At 59.4% G+C, this 23203-nt stretch overlaps 1 protein-coding gene across 5 annotated transcripts in view; it reads left to right on the top strand.

Annotated features, from left to right (window-relative positions):
• The window catches only part of ELFN1 (extracellular leucine rich repeat and fibronectin type III domain containing 1), a 66452-nt gene extending 49323 nt beyond the window's left edge, over positions 1-17129 (top strand). For all 5 annotated transcript variants that reach the window (XM_025863759.2, XM_073886369.1, XM_073886371.1 and 2 more), the window contains one exon: positions 12727-17129. In XM_025863759.2, coding sequence (XP_025719544.2) covers positions 13023-15491 — 2469 coding nt within the window. In that variant the 5' untranslated portion in view covers positions 12727-13022 and the 3' untranslated portion in view covers positions 15492-17129. The remainder of the gene's footprint in view (positions 1-12726) is intronic.
• Positions 17130-23203: the final 6074 nt, after the last annotated feature.

Below are 23203 nucleotides of genomic sequence, written 5' to 3'. Positions count from 1 at the left end.
CCTGGTCTTGCAGCTATAATTAATGATAGCTTTTGCTGTGTCATTAGATTGATTTCTTATGGACTCTGAGAGCTGGTGGGGCAAGCAGAGGGGCGGCTGTGGGCTGACTACAGCCCACACCCCGCCCCCCCCCGGGAAAGATGCCGCCCAACGCTCAGGCTTCCCGGGCCTGGCTGCACCTCCCGGACTTCATTTCAACTTTTCCTCTTATTCCTCTGTCCCCAAATCCTGGCAACAGCCGGAGCCTCACATGGCCCCCGTTGGGCGCGGCCTGGCGCACACAGAACATGTGTCTCTTGCGCAGGCCCCTTGATGAACCTATGGGGTCAGTGGATTGTTCCCACTTCCCAGAGGAAAGAAGATGCAGCCGAGAGAGTCTAAATGATTTGGTGGCGGATGGTTCACACCCCACGAGCCCCGCCTCCGGGAACACCTGCCACACGGGGTCCCAGCTGCATTTGCTCTTCGGATGGGCCCCCTGGGAGCAGGTGCCTGTGGCCCCATTTGTTGGGAAGGTAAACTGAGCCTCAGAAGTGAAGGCCGCTGCACAACCCCCTGGCCCGGAGAGCAGCAGGGCCCGAGGCACAGGTGGGTCAGAGACCCCCTCGTCCAGGCTGCCGCCCAGGGGAGCGGGTGCAGACCGGCCTTCCCTGGCCCCCACACCACAGGCACCCCCCTCCTGAACTGGCGGGCTCACAGATCCCGGCGCCCCCGGAGTGTGAGGGCGAGGAGCTCCCTGTGACATGCGGGGAAGGCAAGGCACGGGGTGGGGGGGGGCCGCGGGGCTCACCCTATCGTGGTCCTGCTCTCGCTCACCTGACGCTTGGTGTCGTGTTGTTATCTGTTGCCACGTAATAAACCACGCCAAACCTCCATGGCTTTGCAGAGCAGGCATCCAGGGAGGGCTTGGCCGGGAGGCACGCCTTCACGCCCCAGCCAGGCTCTCTCTCTAGCAGGCCCCCCAGCGCAGGGGACCTCTAGCTTCTCCAGCAGGTGGTGTCCAGGATTTCGTCGGCAGTGGCTGCATCCACGAGTCGGTGGCCAAGGACCGTGCCCAGGACAGACAGGGCTCACTTCTGCCAGCACGGGTGGCCTGCGTGGTGTCAGGACCACCCGGATTCGAGGGGTGCAGAGACAGACGCATGTCCTGTGTAAGGGGGAGTTCAGGGTCCCAGCACAGCGAGGTTCCTGCCACGGCTCCTGCTGCAAGCCCCTCACTTCTGCGGCAATTCTGCTTTTCCCCTCAGAATGGACGTTCTGAGAGGGTCCAGGCCTTCGCTCATTTTTGTATTCCCTGTGCCCCTGATGCCCAACGTGATGTCCATCTGTCCAGACGTGGGTGACTAGGAACATAGACCAGGAGGCCTTGCAGGGGTGGTCTCACAATCCTAACACCAACCCCTCCGGGGGGCCGCGGTCTTCCACAGACCAACATGTAATCCACCAACAAGATGCCTTCCAGGCTCGCGTAAGCTTCCCCAGCAGATTTCTCTGCCGTTTACCCTGCCTTGAGCCAACCCTGAATCATGGAAGTCTGGAATGCACAAAAGACGAAGCAGGGGTGACGTTCACTTGACAAAGCGGTTCATGGTGTTTGCCCACATGGCTTCCGGGGGCGCGCCCGCTGTGGAGGGGCCCCGAGCTCATGGACCTGAGAGTCTCGCTCGAGCTGGCAGCCACCGTCTGCAGGAAATCACCCCGGGGAGAGGGGGTGAGAATGGCCCCAAACCCCAGACTGCAAACACTGTACAGAAACGGGACCCCATACGGATCTCACCCCTGAAGACTGGATCAAAAATCCTCAGTGAGACACAAACAGATCCAATTCCACAGAATGTTAGAGAGATCATCTGCCACGATTATGTAGAATTTATCAGAAGAATTCAGAGATGGCTTCGTAGTGGGGAAATCTATTCATATAACACACAGCATCAACAGCTTGGCCGTGGTGCCCTGTTGATAAATGACAAGAAGCATCTGACAGAATCTAGTGCTAGTTTCCGATCTTCAAGGAACTGCTAAAAATAGAACTGGGGATAGTTTCTCATCACGGTAAAGATACAGTGTCTCAACTCCACAGTCAAGATTGTGCTAAATGATGAGATTTTTCACGATTCCCGTTCAAAAACTTTTATTAAAAAACAAACACGACAGTGCCCTTTATCATTGTCCAGAAGTTCTGGACATAGCAATAAGACATGAAACAGAATAATGTGATGTCTCTAGGAAAGGATGGTAATTATTTGCTGGCAACCCGATTTGAGGCCTGAGGAAACCTAGGGAACCACTGAAGTGATAATTTGAGAACTCGGTGAAGGTACCGGGCTGGATAGAAAACAAACGTACACAAATCAGTAATTCTCGTCTGTACCAGCAACAGCTAGTCGGAAAACATAATGAGATAAATGGTCCCCACTCACAGTGGCAACAACAGAAAAACCCCACGGGATTCTCAGGAATACATTTACAAGAAGAATAACCCCACGGGATTCTCAGGAATACATTTACAAGAAGAATTTGAGATCATTATGAAGAAACTCTGTGGAGTTTTCCTGGGAGACCAGAGAGAAAGGGCGCGTAGTGGGACAGCCGTGCTGCAATATTACAGTCCCAGAGGTTCTTCCAAAATTAATTTGTAGGCTCCCGTGTGGTCTCACCCGCGCCTTCGCGGCGTGTTTTGAAGGGCTGTATCAAATCTCTTGGAAGACGCACGCCGAGCAAACGTTCTGGAAAAGGAGCAAGAAAGGGTGTCTTTGGGTCCTCCATATGGAAGCTCGTTCCGGAGTTCCAGGGGTATAAACGGAGCTGTTGAGGTGTCATGAGAGGGGCGAGGGGCCAGCGATGCAACAGCGCAGTCCCCAGACAGGGGGCATCCATACATGCGCAGCCGCAGGCCACCTGGCTGGGTGCGTGACGAGGGAGAGGATAATGGCCCCGGAACAGCAGGAGACCGTCCCAGGAAAATCACAACAGGTGGCTACCCTCCTTTACGGGTGATGGTGGACTGAACATCTCCACAGGCTCAGGCCCCGGGTACTCCCTCCTCCGTGCCTGGGAAGGACGCGGAAGATCCAGCCCTCCGTGCCAGGTGCCTTCAGCCCACAGTCTGACTCACGGGGAGGGATGCGCGGGGGCACAGCTGGCCGCTTTGGGCTTATGTACGAGGGGAGACCCCAGCCCCTCTCGGGAGTCCAAACAGAGACCCGGTGGTGGGAGGGCATATATGTCCCAGGCAAACTGCAGCTTAGAGAAAATGCAAAAGAAGCAGGCTGACCATCGCCTTACAGGGCAAGGTAGGGTGGTGAGGGACAGGCAGGGACATGGGCTCTCTTGAGGGCACTGGGGAGCCATGCGGGGTTGCAGGGGGTGGACAGGCTGGACCAGACTTGCCCTGTGGGAAGCACGCTCCAGTCGGGGTGGGTGACGGCGCATCACAAATCAACCAAGGGAATAGATTATTCACTATATGGTGTCAGGACAGTTTGTTGCCAGTTGGTGGGGGCGGGGGATTGATTTTACTCCTTTACACCAGTGAAATACCTTCCAGGCGGGTTGAAAGTTAAATGTAAGAATTCAAACCATAAAGATGTTAACAGACGGAGGTGATGTCTGCTCTTAGGACGGCTCGGAGTTCCCCAGGCTGCCAAGCGGCAGATGCCGTGTGTGTGTGTGTGGGGGGGGATTCGGTGACAAATTAAAAATGAGAGTCTGTGGGCCCAGGCCTGCCCATGGTGCTGGCTTCCCCTCCAGAAGCCCCTTTCCTGGGACGCGAGCCTGAGGTCCCAGCGGGGACGGGGCTGCAGGGAAAGGGCGTCTTGTTCTCAGAGCTCCCGTGGAGCCAGGGGAGGATCCTTGACCCCGGGGGCAGCAGCTACCTCCTGACAGGTGTCCACAGGGGGCGTGTGGGCTCGCGAGAGCACCCATGAGGGAGGCAGTGCCTTCTGGAGGGACAGAGCCTGTCGGGGTCTGGTGGTACCAGCCGTGGCCGTGGGAGTAACAGATGGCTGGGCTGCCTAGAACCTGCGGGAGCGCTGGCGGCGCAGGGCAGGCTGAGTTTGGTCAGAACCCCTGGTGTGGATCCGGTCGCCTGGGGGCAGGATGTGTCCCGGCTCCATCCCAGCCCGTGGGGCATCACCGATGCCTTCTTAGACTGGACTTTGCTTCAGACCTGGTTTCCCTCACTCATTTAATGTTCGAGGGGCTAACTGCTCACTTACAACCTCGGCTCGAAAACCATGCCCCAAATCTGTAGTTCAAGTCATAGTGGCCAGGAAACGTGCTCTGAGAAAATCATCACAGCCACAGGGCCTCGAGGCAGGACCCGACGGGTGAGCAGGGAGGGCAGCCGGTCACCGTGTCTGGGTGCGTGGTCCCGGTTGGTGGAGCGTGGGGACGGGAGGCTGTGTCCCCTGAGGCCCTCCCGGTGTTCTGTGTGGAGGGAGCTGGGAACAGGGACGGAATCCCCGCGCTCAGAAAGGGCTCCCAGAGTTCAGGGCTCTTGGGGGTTTAGGTTCGACTGGGAAGAGCAGAACCAGCAAATCCCCAAGTTCGGTCTCAGTCTGGCCATCCCTCTAAACAACTGGAGAGATTCAGGTCAGACTAAAGATAGAACTTCCTGGCTGCCTGGGTTAGGAGGGTGTGATGGGGAAGAGTGCCAGGTGTCCCTTGGACACCCAGACCCTTGCCTGGAGTCCACGACATGCTTCCCAACGGCGGGGGGGCGGGGAGGAGGGACCGGCGTTCCTGGAGAGGGTCATGCATCGCCGTCCGGCCTCCCTGGAGGCCAGCCAGCCACCCTTCTGATCCCTGCCAGCGCCTGAGCAGGAAACCTTCGCAAAGTGATTTCTCCCTCCAACGGTGCTGTACATCATGTTTTTTAATTTAAAAAGATGCCCAGTGGAAGCATAACAGACCATTAAATGTTTGGCTCCCTAATTAACTCCGGAGCAGCGGGCCTGGGGGGAGAGGGACGGGGCGAGCCCGGCGTCGTGGTGGGGGCCAGGACTCCGGCCCCCAGCCCTGCCTGGGGCCCTCCCTGCTGTGTTTGCTGCTCCAGGAACCCCAGCCCACCCCAGCCCAGCCTCCTCTGGAAACTCCGGGGTGGGGCCCGAATCAGCACTGTTACCAAGCGGCGTGGTGGACGTTGATGCTACGTTCCGCTGCCCTTGCTTGGGGAAAACCTGGGCTTGCTGGCTTTCCCTCGTGGAGCCTGTTTCCCTCTCCGTCTTCCTGGGGGTGACGCTGGTACCTGCCCTCCCAGGCGTCAGGGAAGGGGCTCCCATACAGGAGACACTCACCGTACGTGGGGTCCTGGAGGAAATGAGAGGCCGCTGCTGTTGGCACATTTGCTGCCCGTCCCAGACTCTGGCCAGGCAGGCTGAGGCTCAGGGCTCCCGGGGACTGCCCACAAGGTCACCGGGCAGGTGAGTTGGGCACGCCGCACTCTCTCCAGGCCCCATCCCTCCACCTCCCCCAGTGCCCTCTGCATCCTTGCAGGGTGGAGGGCACAGGGCAGGTGACGGTCTCTCCACCTTATGCCTCCCAGAGGACGGGGCCAGGGCCAGCTGAGGTCGGGGGCTTGCCAGACCGACCCTGTGGCCAAGTCCTGAGGATCCAGCCCTGCTGAGTCAGCACTGCTGGACCGCCGACCGCAGGAGCCCGTGCCAGCCTCCGTGGATAAATACGGAACAGGAGTGGGGAGGGCAGGTTCAAGGTGGGTCATGAGGCTGGGGACGGCGTTCACTGGGCCCCGGCGGTGGGGGCACCAGGGTGGGTGGCTCCTGAAGTCAAAAAACCCACAAGGCCTGTCTTGCTGGCCTGCTTGGTCCACGCACATGGCCTCGAATCGTGCATTCCCTCCCCCATCCACCTGAGGCCAAGGGGCTGCCCAAGGAAGAAGTGAGTATTTATAGAGCACACCCGCACCAGGCAACATGCTGGAAGGTTCGAAGGATAGGGTCGTGTTACCCTCACCATAAGGCTGCCAGGGAGCCACCCCGATGATCTCCATTTGCCAGCGGAGGAAATAGGCCCAGAGAGGTTCAGTGACTTGCCCAAGGTCACACAGCCAGAGCGTGGGAGAGCCAACATTCGTGGCCTGGCCTGGGAGCCTGAAGCCCGAGCCAGCGGTGTGCCCCCTTCAGGCGGGCAGGCCTGGCCCCCCTGCGGGCTCGGCTGGCCCAGCCCCTGTTGTCTGCCTCGAGGTGGCGCCTCCCTGCCGTTCCTGTCGCCGCCCCGGGGGCTCTGCAGCAGACCCAAGCTGCAGCGGCAAACAAACGTTAGCTGTAAACATGATCTATCGGCCAAACATTGGCACGGTAAAAAGTTATCGATCTCTAACTTTCCGCCCATCGCCCGGCCTCCCCGTGGGCCTGGCCCTCGGCCCGTTTCCCTCTGGCCGTGGAGAGTCCAGCCTCCAGCAGAATCCCCGGGTCAGCGCTGGCCTCCTGTCTGGGCGCCGAGACGGAGCAGAGGAATGGTATTTTCGTGCCTTCCCATCCCAGCACGGCTGGGGTGATTATGCAAATCTGGCCGTAAGAAGTTTAAAAGCCTGGAACCACCATATTTCTTTATTTCATTAGCGGCAACACGGCTGCAGGGTTGATGTGACGGAACAGACGTGGGGCCAGCCTCATGAGCACCGTGGCCGTCGTCCTGGGCGGCAGGGGGCAGTGTGCGCGAGCGCGCCCGCGTGGGAGTCAGGAGGGTTGAGCCGGGCGTGCACGCATGCGGTCAGGAGACAGACACCATGCTGGGCTCGGGGCACCTCCACTTGGAGGAGCCCTTGGGGGCACCAAGCCCAACCCTTTCTTTAATGTTACAGGAGGGGAAACTGAGGCCTGGAGCAGCCCAGACTCGGGCAGGTCCCTGTCCTCCCCTGCTGTCACCGTTCTCCCCACAGCCTCAGGACTGCGAGGGAGGAGGGGTCCCTCCCACAGCCCAGTGCCACCATCGCGCCTCGGGCCCCCCGGGCAGGGAGCCCCGGCTTCTCTCCTGCCACCATGCGTGTCCCTGCTGTGGACAAGTACGTCCCTCCAGTGGCCCAGTCGCAGAAAGCGAGGCAGGGGGTGGGCCAGACGTAGGTGTGTGTGTATATGACAATCCCACACTCATGTCTAAGTATTTTCTGCAGCTCGGGGGGCTGGGGCCCCTCTCGGAGCAGCTGAAAGACTCGCCCTCCCCCCTTTCAGGCCGGATGCTTCTTTGGGAAAGTCCGGGTGGTTTCTTTCCCAGGGTCCTTTTCATGCTCATGCTCTCCCCACCTCCCCACGAGAGGCCTTTAAATGGCCAGCTGCTGCATCGCCCCCCAGGACAGGCCCCCTGCCCTCAGCCTGTCAGCTCCCTTGTGAGTACGCGTGCTGGGGCGGGGGCGGGGGGGGGGCTTACACCTCCCACGGCTCGCCAGACGGGGCTCTGCACCAGACGTCCACCACGGGGCCCCCCAGAGTGGCCGAGCACATTTCTAGTGGAATCCAGCCTCCCCTTCTCCCACTCTCCGGATTCCATCTGTGCCCCCAGCTCTGCACGCCCAGGGACCGGGGAATGCTGGCCACCTCTGCCGACTGCATCCACCCCCCAGCCGGTCCCTGGGAGGCCCTTTGAGCACCTCCCAGTCCCTGCAGGCCTGGGTGGGGCCAGATGCCCCCCAGCCAGAGGCTCTGTCCTGCCCCTTTCCTGGGCACCAGGGGGACCCTCCACAGGGAGCTGTGGGGTTGGTGGCTGAGTGGCTCGGGTGGGCCTGTCCCGCCTGACTAGCTGAGGCTCCCTGGCCGGTCCTCTCTCCTGGGCCACGGAGAGCATGGTCACTGTCTCCTGTCATTGTGGGGGACAGTGACAGGGCTTAATGACGTGACGGCTCTGGGACTTGTCCCGATTGTCGTGGTGGCTGAGAGGGGGAAGCCCCCTTTCAGGCCCCACCTGTCCCTTCTGCTGGGTGTCTGGTGACCTCAGGCCAGTCTGCTTCAGTGACCCCTGTCAGACCCCTCCCAGGCACGTGTGAACACACATGTGCAGAGACAGGTGTGGGGCCGTGGATACGTGCTTACACACGGGCCCATGTACACATGTACAGACAGACATGCACACCTGAAGGCTGGCCATCATGTAACCATGAACACCAACCGCACAGGGCACCACCTGGAGCTGGGGGGGGGGGGGCTTCTGGTCTCTGCTGGGACACGAGGGGACCCCAGGCTCCATGCACACTGACTGAAGGCAGAAGCGAGGTGAGCAGGGGCTGGCCCCGAATCTGTTCCCGTCGGGGCCAGAAATCAAGCCCCGTCCCTCTGCAATGTGGGTTCCTCATCCTGGGGCCTTGGAGGGGCCAGCGTGAGGCATCCGTGAAGGAAGCAGGCAGGGGGGGCCGGCAAGTTCCCCGGGGCCGTGTGCTCAGGGGCCTCGGTCCATCATGGGGGATGTGTGTGTACCGAGAAACATCGCTGGGGGTGCAGGTGGGTGTTTTGCAAAGTGAGGCCATCAGACAGACGTGCATTTTTCATCCCACCGGATGCGTTGGAATCCACAGATCAGGGGCGGCTTGGGCTGGTGTGGCCCCCAGTGACGTGGGCTGTGGATGCAGGGGTGGTCTGTATCCCTGCAGAGCGTGGGGACAGCTCCCACTCACTGGCCCAAGAAACTCAAGAAGGTAATGATTTGGGGAAGGCCCAAGCCCCTTGGGGAGGAGGCATGTTTTACTCCCATTTCACAGATGAGAAAACTGAGCTGAAGGCTGGTCCGGAATTCCCCCAGAGCTGCCTCTCTGGGCTGGGGATGGGCTGGGGATGTCCCTGCAGCCGGTGGGACATGGGGCTCTTGCGCTGGAGCTTGCGTCCCAGTGGGGAGGCACCAGCAGTGAATAAAGAAATCAGCAAGTGCCAGGCAGGGGCTTAAAAGGGGTGCTCTTCAGCCTGGGGGAGCTGTTGGCTCGAGGATGCGAAGCAAGAGCTTTGCAGGGAGCGACCAGGGCAGAAGGATGGGGGTGATGTGTGCAGGGAGGCTGGCAGCAGGCAAGGCCTGGTAGGTCCGGGTGGAGCCTGGGTTTTCCTCCACTCGTGGAGAACGGATGTCATCCAGGGTTGTGGGCGGGGATGGCGGAGGTGGCGCTCCCAGGTCCCCGTGGCTGCAGAGGGGGAGTGCGTTGTGGGCAGCTGGAGGGAGCCGCCGGCTTTGGCCCAGTCAGAGGGGGTGGTGGTGCCTTGGACCAGTGTGGCCGCGGTCCCAGGGGCCAGAAGACGACCCCGGAGACCCTGGGAGGTGGGGTGGATGCTTTTGCTTCTGTGCTGGGGGTCGCGAGCGAGGGGAGCGCACGGATTCGGGGTTTGAGGAACCGGGTGGAGGTGGGGCACGCGCTCAGACGGGGAGGTGTCTGTGAGTCTGGGTGGCGCTGAGACCCCCGGGAACGTGAGCAGAGGGGGTGCAGGCTGAGGCCGGAGCCTAGCCTCGGGAACCGTGGAGGGAACTGGGCTGGCGAGGCAGCAGCTTGGAGACCAGAAGCAGGAGGGGCTGCCAGTGCAAGCTGCTGGTTACCTGGGCCAGGTGCTGCTGAGGGGCCGTGAGGGAATAAAAATACGGCATGCCCTCAGAGCTGGCAAGACGGGTCGCCGGTGACCGCGCGGGGGTGCCGGGGTGGACGCTGCGCTGGGGGGGTTGGAGCCCGAAACTGCTGGTGGCCCCTTCAAGAAAATCTGCCACGAGGGGAAGGAGATGGGGCAGGGGCTGGAGGGCATTCGGGTCAAGTTGTTTCTATGGAAGGTTCTAGAACTGTGCAGTCCAGTACGACATGGGGCCGGGGCTTGCCCGGCTGGACAGCACCATGAGCGGGCAGGGATGGTGCGGAGGGAGAGGCACTGGCAGAGGGATCCCAGGCCTGCAGGGATGCGGGCGGCCGTGACACGGGCCTGTGGCCCCCACCGGCCCGGCGCACACTCCGCGGGCGTCCTGGGTACGTTTGTTTAATGAGTGACTGGCCGGGCGCAGAGGACGGGTGTGTATGGGAAGAAATGAGGGGCGAAGGGGGCGGGGCTGGCGCTACGGCCAGGTACAGAGGACTGACGGATGAACGGGTGAGTCCGGGAGGAGAGGGCGGTCCTGCGGATGGCGCGCCACCCGAGCAGAGCCCTCCTAGCGGATTCGGCCTTTTCCCTGGGCATCTGTTTCCCGCGGCCCATGGGGTGTTAGCCCCTCCACTTGGGGATCCCGGTCCCTGCAGCCGAGGGGCCTCCTGGAGGGATGAGGCACCTGTGGGCGTGGACACCCAGCCACGACGGGAGGAGCGTGTGTGACCTTGCGCTGGTCTCCGCTTCCTGTCTGCAGAGCGAGTTGTGCAACGAAAAATCCCGGGGTCCCGCTGAGGCCAGGTGTTGGGGGCTGTAAAAAGGGCAGAGGGGACCGGCCAGCAGGGTCACACCCAGCCTCCTAGCGTGTCCCTCCCCCTGAGGCCAGTGAGGGGACAGAGGACTCCCATCCCCACGCGGCCCAGGCTCTGGGGGCAGGCGTGACGCAGGAAGGTGAGAGCAAGACGCCCACCAGGCCAGAGGGAGCGCCCGGGGTGAGGACACGTCCTGTCGTCAGGGCCAGGGTCCAGCCCTGCCTCCCTCATCACGTGGGCCAGCCTGGTGGAGGTGGCTCTGGGGGGCTGGGGCTGGTGCACAGGGGAGGTGAGACGGGTCCCCAGAACCATGTGCCCGTCCCAAGGTGCCACGTTCCTAGACTGGTGCCCTGGGCTGGGGGCGCCCGTGGTGGCAGTGGTGAGGGTGAGGCTGGTGGGCCTCGCGGTGCTGCACACCAGGTGTGCATGCTTCCACGGAGCCGTGTTCTCCGGAAGGCACACCCGTCCATGTGCAGGTCTGCGTGTGTCAGTACATCTTCACCCTTGCACACGCAGACCTGCACGTGCAGAGCACATACGTGTGTGAGCCCCACATGCACACAAACCCACGTGTGTCGCAGCTCCCCAGAGCCACCACAGCACCGAGTGGCCCTGGCGGGGGGGGCGGGGGGCGGGGAGGCTGGTAGCCTGGGGGCCCCGTCTCTCCTCCACAGGCAGGCGTCTTCAGGGCGTGTAATCCTCCTTAACTTGACTTTGGGTTATTTTGAGCAAGAGATTAAAAGGTGATTACAATCAGCATTGCTGAGGCACCGCTCTTCCTAGACAGGCCTGCTCCACGCACCTGCTTCCATGGCAGGAGCTGGGCTGCCCCACACTTCCCACACCTGCCGCCGCCTACTGACGCACACCGGGTCCCCTGGCGGAGGGGGTAGCTACAGGTGGGGCAGAGGCATGGCGTCGCAGGACAGCGACTCCGTCGAGCTCCCGAGGGACACCACGCGGGGATCCCAGCACCCCCCAACAGGCTCGCTCCCTGCCCCACCCAGCCCCTGGAGCCACTGCCAACCGGGTCCAGGGAGGCCCAGTGCTTTGCAGGGAATCACACAGCCACGGGGCCGGCCCAGGGGTGGGCTCTGCCTCGGCCCAGGAGGACCTCTCCCCAGGCGCACCCAGTCTGATCGCTCCCCTCTCTTCCCCAGGAGCCAGATCAAAACGATGCTCCATGAAGTTTCCAAAGGGGAAGAAAATCCGTTTCACATCATTATATTTTGTTCCCTAATTTAAGCAGCCTCAGTGCAGACTAGTTGCAAACGTCAGTATCCGTGAAACACACTCAGCGGGCTGCCAGCCAGGCCACAGAGCGGTCACAGAGGCCGGCTATAAATCCAAATATTAACGAGGAAACGCACGCCCATTCGTCTGTGCTGCGGGAGACCTGCGGGGGGGCAGAGGGCAGGTCCCGCAGACCGGAGGTCCTCCTGCGGCCGGGGCGGGCGTCCTCGGGGAGCTGCTGCGTCCGCCGCATCTCCCTGCCCGCGGGGCTCCCCAGCCGGACGTAGGAGGGACGGCCCGTCCCAGGGATGTGCAGGGTCCATCCCCTCACGTCACATCTTGGGAGCTGGCTGGCGGAGCCGGGAGGGGATGGTCCTTGCCTGAGCCTGGGCAGGGGTCGTGGGGGGGATTCTTGGCAGAGTTACTCCTTCCTTCCAGGCCTTTCCGCCAGGATCCCCCACGAGGGGACGTGATGGCTCCAGTCCCCTGAGGCCATCCAACTGGCTCATTTGGGGAACCTGAGGGCCAGCCAGAGGGGGTGTGATGTGCCCGGACCCAGCGCAGGAGGGCTCAGACCCAGAACCTAGCCGTCCTCGGAGCCAGCTGCCTCCCTGCACCTCCCTGGAGGGGAGCCGGAGGCCAGCTGAGGGCTCTGGCGGGATTTGCATGCTGCGGCTGAGGACCCTTGGGCCGCGGCTCCAAGCACCCTCTGCAGGCGGCTCTGAGTCTGTGGCCGGGCCCTCTGAGGAGAGGACGTCCCTGTCTCCCGTCTGTCACGCGAGTGGCCCTGCACCAGTCACATGGTTCTGGATTCTCTGGGGCCACCATCCCTTTGAGCCGGGCCCAAAGGAGGAGGTGGGGTTTTGTCCCCTCCGACAGGAAACGGGGCTGGGGGCCGGGGAGGGCTGGGGTCTGGGGCTTCCCTTCTCTCCCCTCCCTCGAGACACAGCCTGCCCTGAGCCTTTCTGTCACCTGGCATCGTCCTGCCAGATCACGGGCTCCCCGAATGTGCCTCCTTGTTTTACCGGGCGGCTCGGCGGGGCCTGGCACAGGGCCACACTCAGCCGCGGGGCCTGCCGGAACCCCAGCCTCTCCTGACGGCTCTCTCCTCTTCTGTCTTGCCACAGGACCACGGAGCTGGAGGCGCGGGACGGAGCTGTCCAGACGCCCAGGCCGATGGGGGAGGCGGCCACGGCCCTGGCAGGCCACAGCCCCGGCAGGATGACTGGGGGCCTCGGGCAGTGAGGGAGGTGGCCGGCTCCCAGCACCCGCGCGACGCCACCATGCGGTCTGGGACAGGACACCCCTGAGAGCGCCGGCCCTCTCCCCACCTGCTCCTCTGTCCCTCCAGGGGCTGCCGCCCAGCCCCCCACCTGGTCCCCCTGGGCAGGCAGACGCGGGGTCTCCCGCGAAGGCGGTCCCCATGGCCGGGTGCCGGTGGGGCGTGCTGTGGGTGTGCGTGGTGGCGGCCATCCTGCTGCACGGGGGCGGGCTGGTGCATGGCGACTGCTGGCTGATCGAGGGTGACAAGGGCTTCGTGTGGCTGGCCATCTGCAGCCAGAACCAGCCGCCGTACGAGGCCATCCCGCAGCAGATCAACAACACCATCGTGGACCTGCGGCTCAACGAGAATCGCATCCGCAGCGTGCAGTACGCCTCGCTGAGCCGCTTCGGCAACCTCACGTACCTCAACCTCACCAAGAACGAGATCGCCTACATCGAGGACGGCGCCTTCTCGGGCCAGTTCAATCTGCAGGTGCTGCAGCTGGGTTACAACCGACTGCGCAACCTGACAGAGGGCGTGCTGCGCGGGCTGAGCAAGCTGGAGTACCTGTACCTGCAGGCCAATCTCATCGAGGTGGTCACGCCCAGCGCCTTCTGGGAGTGCCCCAACATCGTCAACGTCGACCTGTCCATGAACCGCATCCAGCGGCTGCACAGCACCACCTTCGCGGGCCTGGCCAAGCTGTCCGTGTGCGAGCTCTACAGCAACCCGTTCTACTGCTCCTGCGAGCTCCTGGGCTTCCTGCGCTGGCTGGCGGCCTTCACCAATGCCACACATGCCTATGACCGCATGCAGTGCGAGTCGCCGCCGCTCTACTCCGGCTACTTCCTCCTGGGCCAGGGCCGCCACGGCCAGCGCAGCATCCTCAGCAAGCTGCAGTCCGTGTGCACCGATGGTGCCCACGTGGCTGAGCCGCCCCCGGCGCCGGGACGCCTGCCCCCCGGCCGCTCGCCGCCTCCGCCCCCGCCGCCGCCGGAGCCCAGCGAGGCCCCGTGTGCCGACGAGGAGTGCTTCTCGGGTGACGGCACCACGCCGCTGGTGGCCCTGCCCACGCTGGCCCCCCAGGCCGAGGCGCGGCCCCTCCTGAAGGTCAAGCAGCTGACCCAGAACTCGGCCACCATCACGGTGCAGCTGCCCAGCCCGTTCACCCGCATGTACACGCTGGAGCACTTCAACAACAGCCGCTCGTCCACCGTGTCTCGGCTGACCAAGCCCCAGGAGGAGATCCGCCTGACCAACCTGTACACGCTCACCAACTACACCTACTGCGTGGTGTCCACCAGCTCCGGGCTGCGCCACAACCACACCTGCCTCACCATCGGCCTGCCCAGGCCGCCCAGCCCGCCGGGCCCCGTGCCCAGCCCGCCCACGGCCACCCACTACATCATGACCGTCCTGGGCTGTCTGTTCGGCATGGTGCTGGTGCTCGGCGCCGTCTACTGCTGTCTGCGCAGGCGGAGGCGCCAGGAGGGGAAGCACAAGAAGGCGGCCGCGGCCGGCAGCCTCAAGAAGACCATCATCGAGCTCAAGTACGGGCCCGAGCTGGAGGCCCCCGGCCTGGCCCCGCTGTCCCAGGGCCCGCTCCTGGGGCCCGAGGCGGTGACCCGCATCCCATACCTGCCGGCGCCCGCCAGCGAGGTGGAGCAGTACAAGCTGGGGGAGAGTGGCGGGACGCCCAAGGCCAGCAAGGGCAACTACATGGAGGTCCGCACGGGCGAGCAGATGGAGCACAGGGACTGCGAGCTGGGCCGGCCCGGCCCCGACAGCCAGAGCTCCGTGGCCGAAATCTCCACCATCGCCAAGGAGGTGGACAAGGTCAACCAGATCATCAACAACTGCATCGACGCGCTCAAGTCCGAGGCCACCTCCTTCCAGGGCGGCAAGTCTGGGGCCGTGTCCACGGCCGAGCCACAGCTGGTGCTGCTGTCGGAGCCACTGGCCGGCAAGCACGGCTTCCTGGCCCCCGTCTACAAGGACACCTTCAGCCATGGTCTGCAGCGGCACCACAGCGTGGAGGCGGCCACTGGGCCGCCGCGCGCCAGCACCTCGTCCAGCGGCTCCGCACGCAGCCCGCGAGCCTTCCGTGCCGAGGCCGCTGGTGCGCACAAGGCCGTGGCCGCCGAGGCCAAGTACATTGAGAAGAGCTCCCCAGCCCCCGACGCCATCCTCACTGTGACGCCCGCGGCCGCCGTGCTGCGGGCCGAGGCTGAGAAGGGCCGCCACTACGGCGAGCACCGGCACTCGTACCCCGGCTCCCACCCCGCCGAGCCCCCCGCGCCCCCCGCGCCCCCGCCCCACGATAGCCTGGGTGGCCGCAAGGCGTCCATCCTGGAGCCGCTGACCCGGCCGCGGCCCCGCGACCTGGCCTACTCGCAGCTGTCTTCACAGTACCACAACCTGAGCTACTCCTCCAGCCCCGAGTACACCTGCAGGGCCTCCCAGAGCATCTGGGAGCGCTTCAGACTGAGCCGCCGGCGGCACAAGGACGACGAGCAGTTCATGGCGGCCGGCCACGCCCTGCGCAAGAAGGTTCAGTTCGCCAAAGACGAGGACCTCCACGACATCCTGGACTACTGGAAGGGCGTGTCGGCCCAGCACAAGTCCTGAGCCCGCGGCCGGCGCCCGCCCCGCACCTTCCCCGGGACTTGTGGTGCCCACGGGACCAAAAAGGACACAAGACCCACTGCAGCTATTCGTAACCCAGAGACTCCCACGCAGCACACCACACACGTGCACGCGTGTAGACACACACGCACCGACCCATGCACACACAGAGACAGATGCGCACAGACGCATACACATGTGCACGGAGACCCATGCTCACACGTGCACACACACACGCGTGCACACGCAGACACGCACATAGAGACAGACACACACGCTCACACGTGCACACACGGACACACATGCAGACACACATACAGAGACAGACACGCACACACATGCAGAGACGCTCACACACGGAGACACACACGCATGTGCACACAGACACGCACACAGCCGGTGTGGAAGCCTGGGGCCCACAGAGAGCGCGGGGAGGGGGTGCTGCCGCTCACAACAGAGGATGAGCCACGGCCTCCACACACACACTGTGCACATAGACACGAGACACGCGCACACAAGGGACTTGAGAAAACTGTGTCTGGGGGTGGGGGAAGGGACTTTTTTTTCATTATCTTTCCTCTTTGATTCTTCTCTGCCTTCTTGATCTTCCTGTCTTTATTTTCTTCCTTTTTTAAAGAAAATAAAAGTAAAGATCTCTTAAAGACATAAAACACCAGACACGGGGGGTGCGGCCTGCATGGCCACCCGGCTCCTCCCATGATCTCCTCGTCCTGGTTTGCTGTGGATTCTCTCCTCCGTCCATCTCTTTGCTGCCAACTCCAGAGGCCACCAAAGAGGGGACAGAGCGATTGAGGTGGCCGGGTGGCCTCCAGGACCCGCCCAGAGCCCTGCAGGGCGCGCGGGGCACAGGGAGGGCTGTGCCTGGGGTGGCTGGAAGGGTCGCGGGCTGGGCGTGTGTGCTCTGTCCCCGTCCCCACTGTACGCTGTCGTCGTCCCGTTGTACAGAAAAATATTTCTATATTTGCAATGTTCGCTGTAAAACGAGAAAGAGACTATGTCTACTAAAAAAAAAAAAAAATCTGCAAAGGGAAAAACCCAAAAGCTTGTACTGGGTTTTTACTGTGGGGGTTTAGGGAAAGATTTGGGTTTCTTTTATATGCTATCTGTGGGGGGGGGGTTATTGGTTTTGGCCTTGGGTTGGGGTTACACATGGGGTCACCACTGAGCCCTCCTCCCTGGAGACCATGGGCAGGGGGCACACGAGAGGGTTGGAGAATGTTGGAGAGTGTGCAGAGGCGGTGTGGACGGGGAGGAAGGAGCTAGGGCCACGTGTCTGATGTGCGTGGGCGTGAGTGGGTGGCCAGAGGTGACGGGCGGCTGGTGTGGCCCCAGATTCAGAGTGAGCGAGCAGTTTGAGTGTATGAACCACACCAGACCATTCAAACTCCAAAGAAAAGCCTCTCTCCGTGGCCGGCGCTAGTGCTGTTTGCCACGGAGGCCACAGGCTCCCTAGTGCCCGGCCCAAGCCCTGGGTCCAGCAGAGCCACCTTCTCCCAGCAGAGTGGGTGGCCGGGGCCCTGCAGGGCAGGGGCCTCTCGCCTGGGCCCCTCCCTCCCTCTCTCCCTCTGCCAGCCCTGGGGCTGGCCCTCCTGCCTCACCCCCATCTCCCCAGCACCACTGGCCTGGCCACCCCAGGTCCTCCCTGCTCCTGCCCCTGCCTCACCCTCTCTGCCAAGGGCAAACCCAGACTCAACTGACGAAGACCCAATTAGGCATTGGCGGGGGAAGGTGCTGGATCTCAGAGGCAACAGGGGCCCTGAGAGACGTCGGGGCAGAGAGCAGAGGGATGCAAGCAGGTTTCCAGGATCTGGCGGGTCAGCAGGAAGTCAGGGCTGGGAACACCCATAAGACCAGCAGCCTCTGCTTGTATACCTCCAGTGACAGAGAGCTCAGCCCTCCGTCAGTAGCTGTTTCCAGCTTTAGGGCACAGAAGTGGGGCCAGGCCTTCCAGCTGCTTGCTGTCACCCAGGAGATAAAATTGGCTATTTTCAGGGAATCAGAGAACAGTGGGCACAGAATAGAGGTGTGTGCCCTGGGCAGGCAGGGCAGCTGGCCAGACAGGCTGGGGGTGTGAGAGGAACCCGTCACCACCAGAGCATTGCCACCGAGCAGGGGCCCCGGGGGGGAGGGGACATGCAGCAAGGGGGGGCAGGTATGGGGTCCGGGGCGGCCAAGAAGCCCCCTCCAGAAGCTCAGACCCTCCTGGAGAACAGCCAGGGCTGGGCAGAGGCAGCTGGATGCCCGACATCAGTCCCGTCCCGAGACACAGATGCGTATGTCACCTGCCCTTGTTTGAAATAGGTCATAGGGGTGTCGACAAGTATAGACACTGTGGGAGAAGACACACACTTATTAAGCACCTAATGTGTGCAGAGCTCCGTACCAAGCACTAATGAGTGATAGAGATCCAACCCCGCCCCCCGCCTCTGAGGAGCTCACGGCCATCGGGGCACCCGACGCAGAGGCAGGTGACCCAGCTCGGGGTGGCGCAAGACCAAGGAGGCCCAACGACGGTGGGGGACCTCTGCATGGGAAAAACCTGGAAGGCTTCCTGAGAGGGGTGGTGTTTGGTCTGGATAAGGGAACCCCAGTGAGAAGGGGGCGGAGGCTATGAAATCAGGACAGGTCGGCATCCTTGGGAGCTCAGGACTGAGCTCTGAGCGCCAGATGAAGACCTGCAAGGTGCGCCCTGCCCTTGTCTGGGATCGGCGCTCCGTGTCCCAGAGGCAGCCTGGAAGGGCAGCTCTCATGGGTCCGTCAGGTGACGGGGTTCGAAGACCAAAAGCAGAGGCCCCGACCCAGGCCCTGCCACTCATGACCGCAGCACGACGCCGACCTCTGTGCACCTCAGCGGGCCCCTCCCCCTCCACTCGGGGTCACCGAGAAGGGCGAATGGCGCGTGGGACTGTGCCGGTTGCGCATCAGGTATCCACGGGCACAATAACGCTGCACCGCAGACAAGCACGGTGCATTACTGCTCACACACCCGGGGGGGTGGCTCGGGGGTTCTGCGGATCTCAGCCCACCTGGGCCCCTGGGGCAGCTGGTGGAGACGGGGAGGCAGGTGACGTGGACACAGGGAGAGCTGAAGAATCAGGCCCATCTGCGCGCAGAGGCCAAACGCGGGCCTGAGCAGCAGGCGTGGGCCCCCACCAGGGCGGACCTCCGAGCCGAGAGTGCGGCACATCCAAGACGGGTTCTCCCGAGCCGTCACGCATTCTCTCACTCAGCGTACAATTACAGAGCACTTGCTGTGTACCCACACGCCAGGGGTGTCAACGAGACCTGTCCCCTCCTTTGACAGCGAATCAGGAAAGCCCCCACAGGAAAGAGGTGACACCCCAAAATAGAGTAATTCAAGGGGGGTGCCTACAAGGGGACTGTTTCCAGAGAGAGGGTGTGGGGGAGCCACACGGGATGGCTGCAACCGTGCTGGCCCATCGGGATAAGGGAGAAGCCTCAGGATGAAGCGTTGTGCAGACACCCGCCAGGGCCCCGGAGAGGGGCCGCCAGCGGATGACCAGCAGCCCGAGGTGACTCCAGGGGAGGGAGCGGGGGCATGTGTGTCCACCCCACTATCCTCCCTTTCCCGGTGGGGCTCCCCCTTGGCTGAACGGAAGGAACACCAGGACGCAGAGGGCCCAGGGATGAAGTCCGTACACGTCAGCCCATGGAGGGAGCAGGGAAAGGTGTAGGGAAGGGAGGGGGCGAATGGGAGAGGTGGCTACTGACCTGTCAGCCCAGCGGCGGTCATGGGGGTGCCAGGGGCGCACAGAGGAGACTTCTCGGGGAGGCCAAGACCTCGGAGGACAAACAGGCGGTGGGAGACAGGCCCGGGACCCCGCCCCACCCCGAGGGGCAGGTAGGTGCAACTGGAGGTCAGCAGCTGGGGCAGTGTGGGGCTGGGGGCTGCTGGGAACCCCAGGCTGGGAAGGCCCGCCTTGCAAGCATAAAGAGATTAGAGTCGTGCTGTGGGCAGTAGGGGGCTGTTGATGGTATTTTCTAGAATAACAACCTCTATTGATATTTTTTCTCATCTCAAAAGTAATCCTTTTATTACATAAACTTTAAGAAAACAGTTAACCATAAAGAAGAAAAAAGCAATCACCATCTCACCACCCCCAAGATAAGCCATGGGCCCCATTTTGGTATGTGTCTTTCCAGTTCCTCTCCTCTACAAATGCAGCAGGCTTGGGGTTTATGCACTCTCACCAACTGTGCCAAGAAGCACGTCCTTGCTTTCTGTACCGCGTCCGTCCCTCTGGAGCCTCTGTTCTCCTTGAGGGGGTAAAGGGTGTGGCACATAGAGATGGGAGCCACGCCAGGAGGTTTGCAGGATCTAGTAAAGACGATGATGTATGCGGGAGAGAGGAGGGATCGTCGATCATGGCTGAGTAAGAAGGGATGAGGCTTATTACATAATGGGGTGGACGGTCCTCACTAGCACCATGGACAGCTCACCCACCTGCCAGGGAAAGGGGTTGGTACCTGGGATGATGCAGGTACAGGGGTAAATATGGGGTGGGGGGTTCGAGAGAGGTCTCCTTTGATCACCGCGCATCCACGACACCTTTTCTCACTCCACCGCATGGCCTTTTTGTTCTACTTTCTGGGAGTTTTTTTTGTGTTTTGATTTTTAAAATAAATAATCGTAGGGTCATCGGAAATAGACCATAGTCTCCCAGCTCCCCCACTCCCCGATGCTAAGGTCTAACTGTAGTACAGCACCAAAACCAGGAAGGTGTTTTGTCCATGGGTACAATTATGTTCACCAGGCTATAGATCTTATTCAGCATTAACCAGCCTTCACATGCACTCAGGTGCGTGTGCGGTCTGCAAATGTATCCCCGTGTATATGGATTTGTGTAATCGCCACCATGGTCAAGACACAGAACTACTCCCATAGTTCTCCCCTGTGCCTCCAACTCTATCCCTGGCCCCTGGCCCCACTAATCTGTTCATCTCTGTCATTTTTAGAATGTTATATAAATGGGATCAGACACTATTGTAACCTTTGGATATTGGTTCTTTCACCGAGCATAGGTCTTTGAGATCCATTGGGTTCACGCGTGTATTTGGTATGTTCCTTCTTATTGCTGAGTAATATTCCATTGTATAGATGATATGCAAAGTTTGTTTGACCATTCACCTCTTGAAGGACATTTGGGTTGTTTCCAATTTGGGGCTATTACAAATAAAGCTGCTATGAAAATCTGCATACAGGTTTTGGTGTGAACTGAAATTTTCATTTCTCTGGGATAAATGCTCAGGAGGGCAATTGCCAGGCTGTGTGGTAAGTGCATGGTTCCCATCAGGAACTGCTCACCTGCTTCCCAGAGTGGCTGTACCATTTTACATTCCCATTTTAGATTCCCGAGATATAATTTCTCCACACCCTCGCCAACAGTTGGTGTTACTGCTTTTATTTTAGTTTGGTTGATCTAATAGTATATGGTGACATCTCATTATGCTTTTGTTTCTCTGATGTCCAGTGTTGTTGAACACCTTCTTATGTGTTTATTTGCCATCAGTATCTCATCTTTGAAGAAATACTTCCTTATCTTTTACCCATTTTGTGAATTTTTTTCTGTTTTTACTGCTGAGTTTTGAGAGTTCTTTGCACTTTCTAGATACAAGACTTCTGTCAAATATGTGGTTTGCAAACATTGTCTGTCTGTAACTTGTCTTTCCCTCCTCTTAACGGGGTCTTCCACAACACAAAAGTTTTAAATTTGTGGAAATTATTATTTTTTATTTTAGGCTTTTGGTGTCATATTTAAGAACTCTTGCCTGGCCCTAGGTCCTGAACATGTTCTTTACGTTTTACTTTAGAGGATTTATAGTTTTATTTTTTTTTTTACATTTAACCCCATAGCCTATTTTGAATTAACATATACAAGATGTGAAGTTTAGGTCAAAGTTCCTTTGGTCATTGCGTTTTTGCCTATGGACGTCCACTTGCTCTCATACTATTTGTTGAAAAGACTATCATGCCTCCATCAGATGGCTTTGCCCCTTTGTGAAAATCCAGCAGGTGTACCGTGCGGGTGTCTTTCTGGGTTCTCCAGACTGTGTTTATCCGTCCACCAGCACCACCCTGTTTCAATTGCTACAGGTATATGGTAATCTTGACACTGAATACAGTGACCCCTCTCACTTCATTCTTCTTCCAAATTGTTTCAGCTATTCTAGTGCTTTTGCCTTTCCATATAAATTTTAGAACAAGCTTGTTTATATCTATAAAAAATCTTACTGGGATTTTTTTTTTAAAGATTTTATTTGTGAGAGAGAGAGAAAGAAAGAGCGAGCACAGGCAGGGGGGGGGGGCCAGGAGGGGGAGAAGGAGGCCCCCCCCCCCCGCAACCTCTGCTGAGCAGGGAGCCCGACGCGGGACTCAATCCCAGGACCCTGGGATCATGACCTGAGCCGAAGGCAGACGCTTAACCGACTGAGCCACCCAGGCATCCCTTTGCTGGGATTTTGATAGAAATTGTGATAAACCTATAGATAAATTCAGGGAGAACAGACACCATTCTTATGTTGACTCTTCCAATTCATGAACATGGTATGCTGTTCCCATTCTTTAAATATCTTTTTATTTTTTATCAGCATTTTTAAATTTTCAGCAGGTTCTCCATGTGTTTTATGAGATTTATACCCATTCCTTTTTGTCTTTTTAGAAATTATGAGTGGTGCTGTTTTAAATTTCAGCTTCCACATTTTGTTGCTAGTGTATAGTAATGTGATTGATTTTTGTATTGATCTTGTTCACTGCAACCTCGCTGACCTCACTTTTAGGAATGTCTCTTTTTATGTCTAATAATCTTTTCTCTGAAGTGTACATTAGATGGTATTAATATATCCATGCATTTTAAAAGTTAATGGTTGCATAGTATATATTTTACCATTCTTCTACTTTCAACTTATCTATATAGTTATATTTGAAGTAGGTTTCCTGTAGGCAGCATATAGCTGGATAGTGTGTGTGTGTGTGTGTGTGTGTGTGTGTGTGTGTGTTTTATTTTTATTTTTATTTTTTTAAAGATTTTATTTATTTGATAGAGAGAGAGAGCACACGAGAGGGGGGAGAGTCAGAGGGAGAAGCGGACTCCCTGCTGAGCAGGGAGCCCGAGGCGGGACTCGATCCTGGGATTCCAGGATCATGACCTGAGCCAAAGGCAGTCGCTTAACCAACTGAGCCACCCAGGCACCCTGTGTGTTTTAATCCACTCTTTCAATCTCAGTCTTTTAATTAATGTATTTAGACCATCTATGTTTAAAGTAATTATTGATGTGTTATGGCTTAGGGCTGACATTTTATTATTTGTCTTCTATTTCTTCCCTGTCTGTTTTTCTGTTTCCTGTTTCTTGCCTACCTGTGGGTTACTTTAACCTTTATAATTTGATTTTTTTTCCCGATCTATAGTGTTTTTTATTTTTTTTAAAGATTTTTTATTTATTTATTTGAGAGAGAGAATGAGAGAGAGCACGAGAGGGAAGAGGGTCAGAGGGAGAAGCAGACTCCCCGCTGAGCAGAGAGCCCGATGTGGGACTCGATCCTGGGACTCCAGGATCATGACCTGAGCCGAAGGCAGTCGCTTAACCAACTGAGCCACCCAGGCGCCCTATAGTGTTTTTTAGTATATCTTATTATATAGGTTTTTTAGTGGTATATTACAAAATGTCTACGTAAC

Source organism: Callorhinus ursinus, unplaced genomic scaffold (assembly GCF_003265705.2).
Source record: "Callorhinus ursinus isolate GAN/ISIS: 27379988/994484 unplaced genomic scaffold, GSC_fseal_2.0 scaffold70, whole genome shotgun sequence".
NCBI lineage: Eukaryota > Metazoa > Chordata > Mammalia > Carnivora > Otariidae > Callorhinus > Callorhinus ursinus.
The sequence above is the reverse complement of the archived record's forward strand: the minus strand, read 5'-3'. Positions and strand labels throughout refer to the sequence as shown.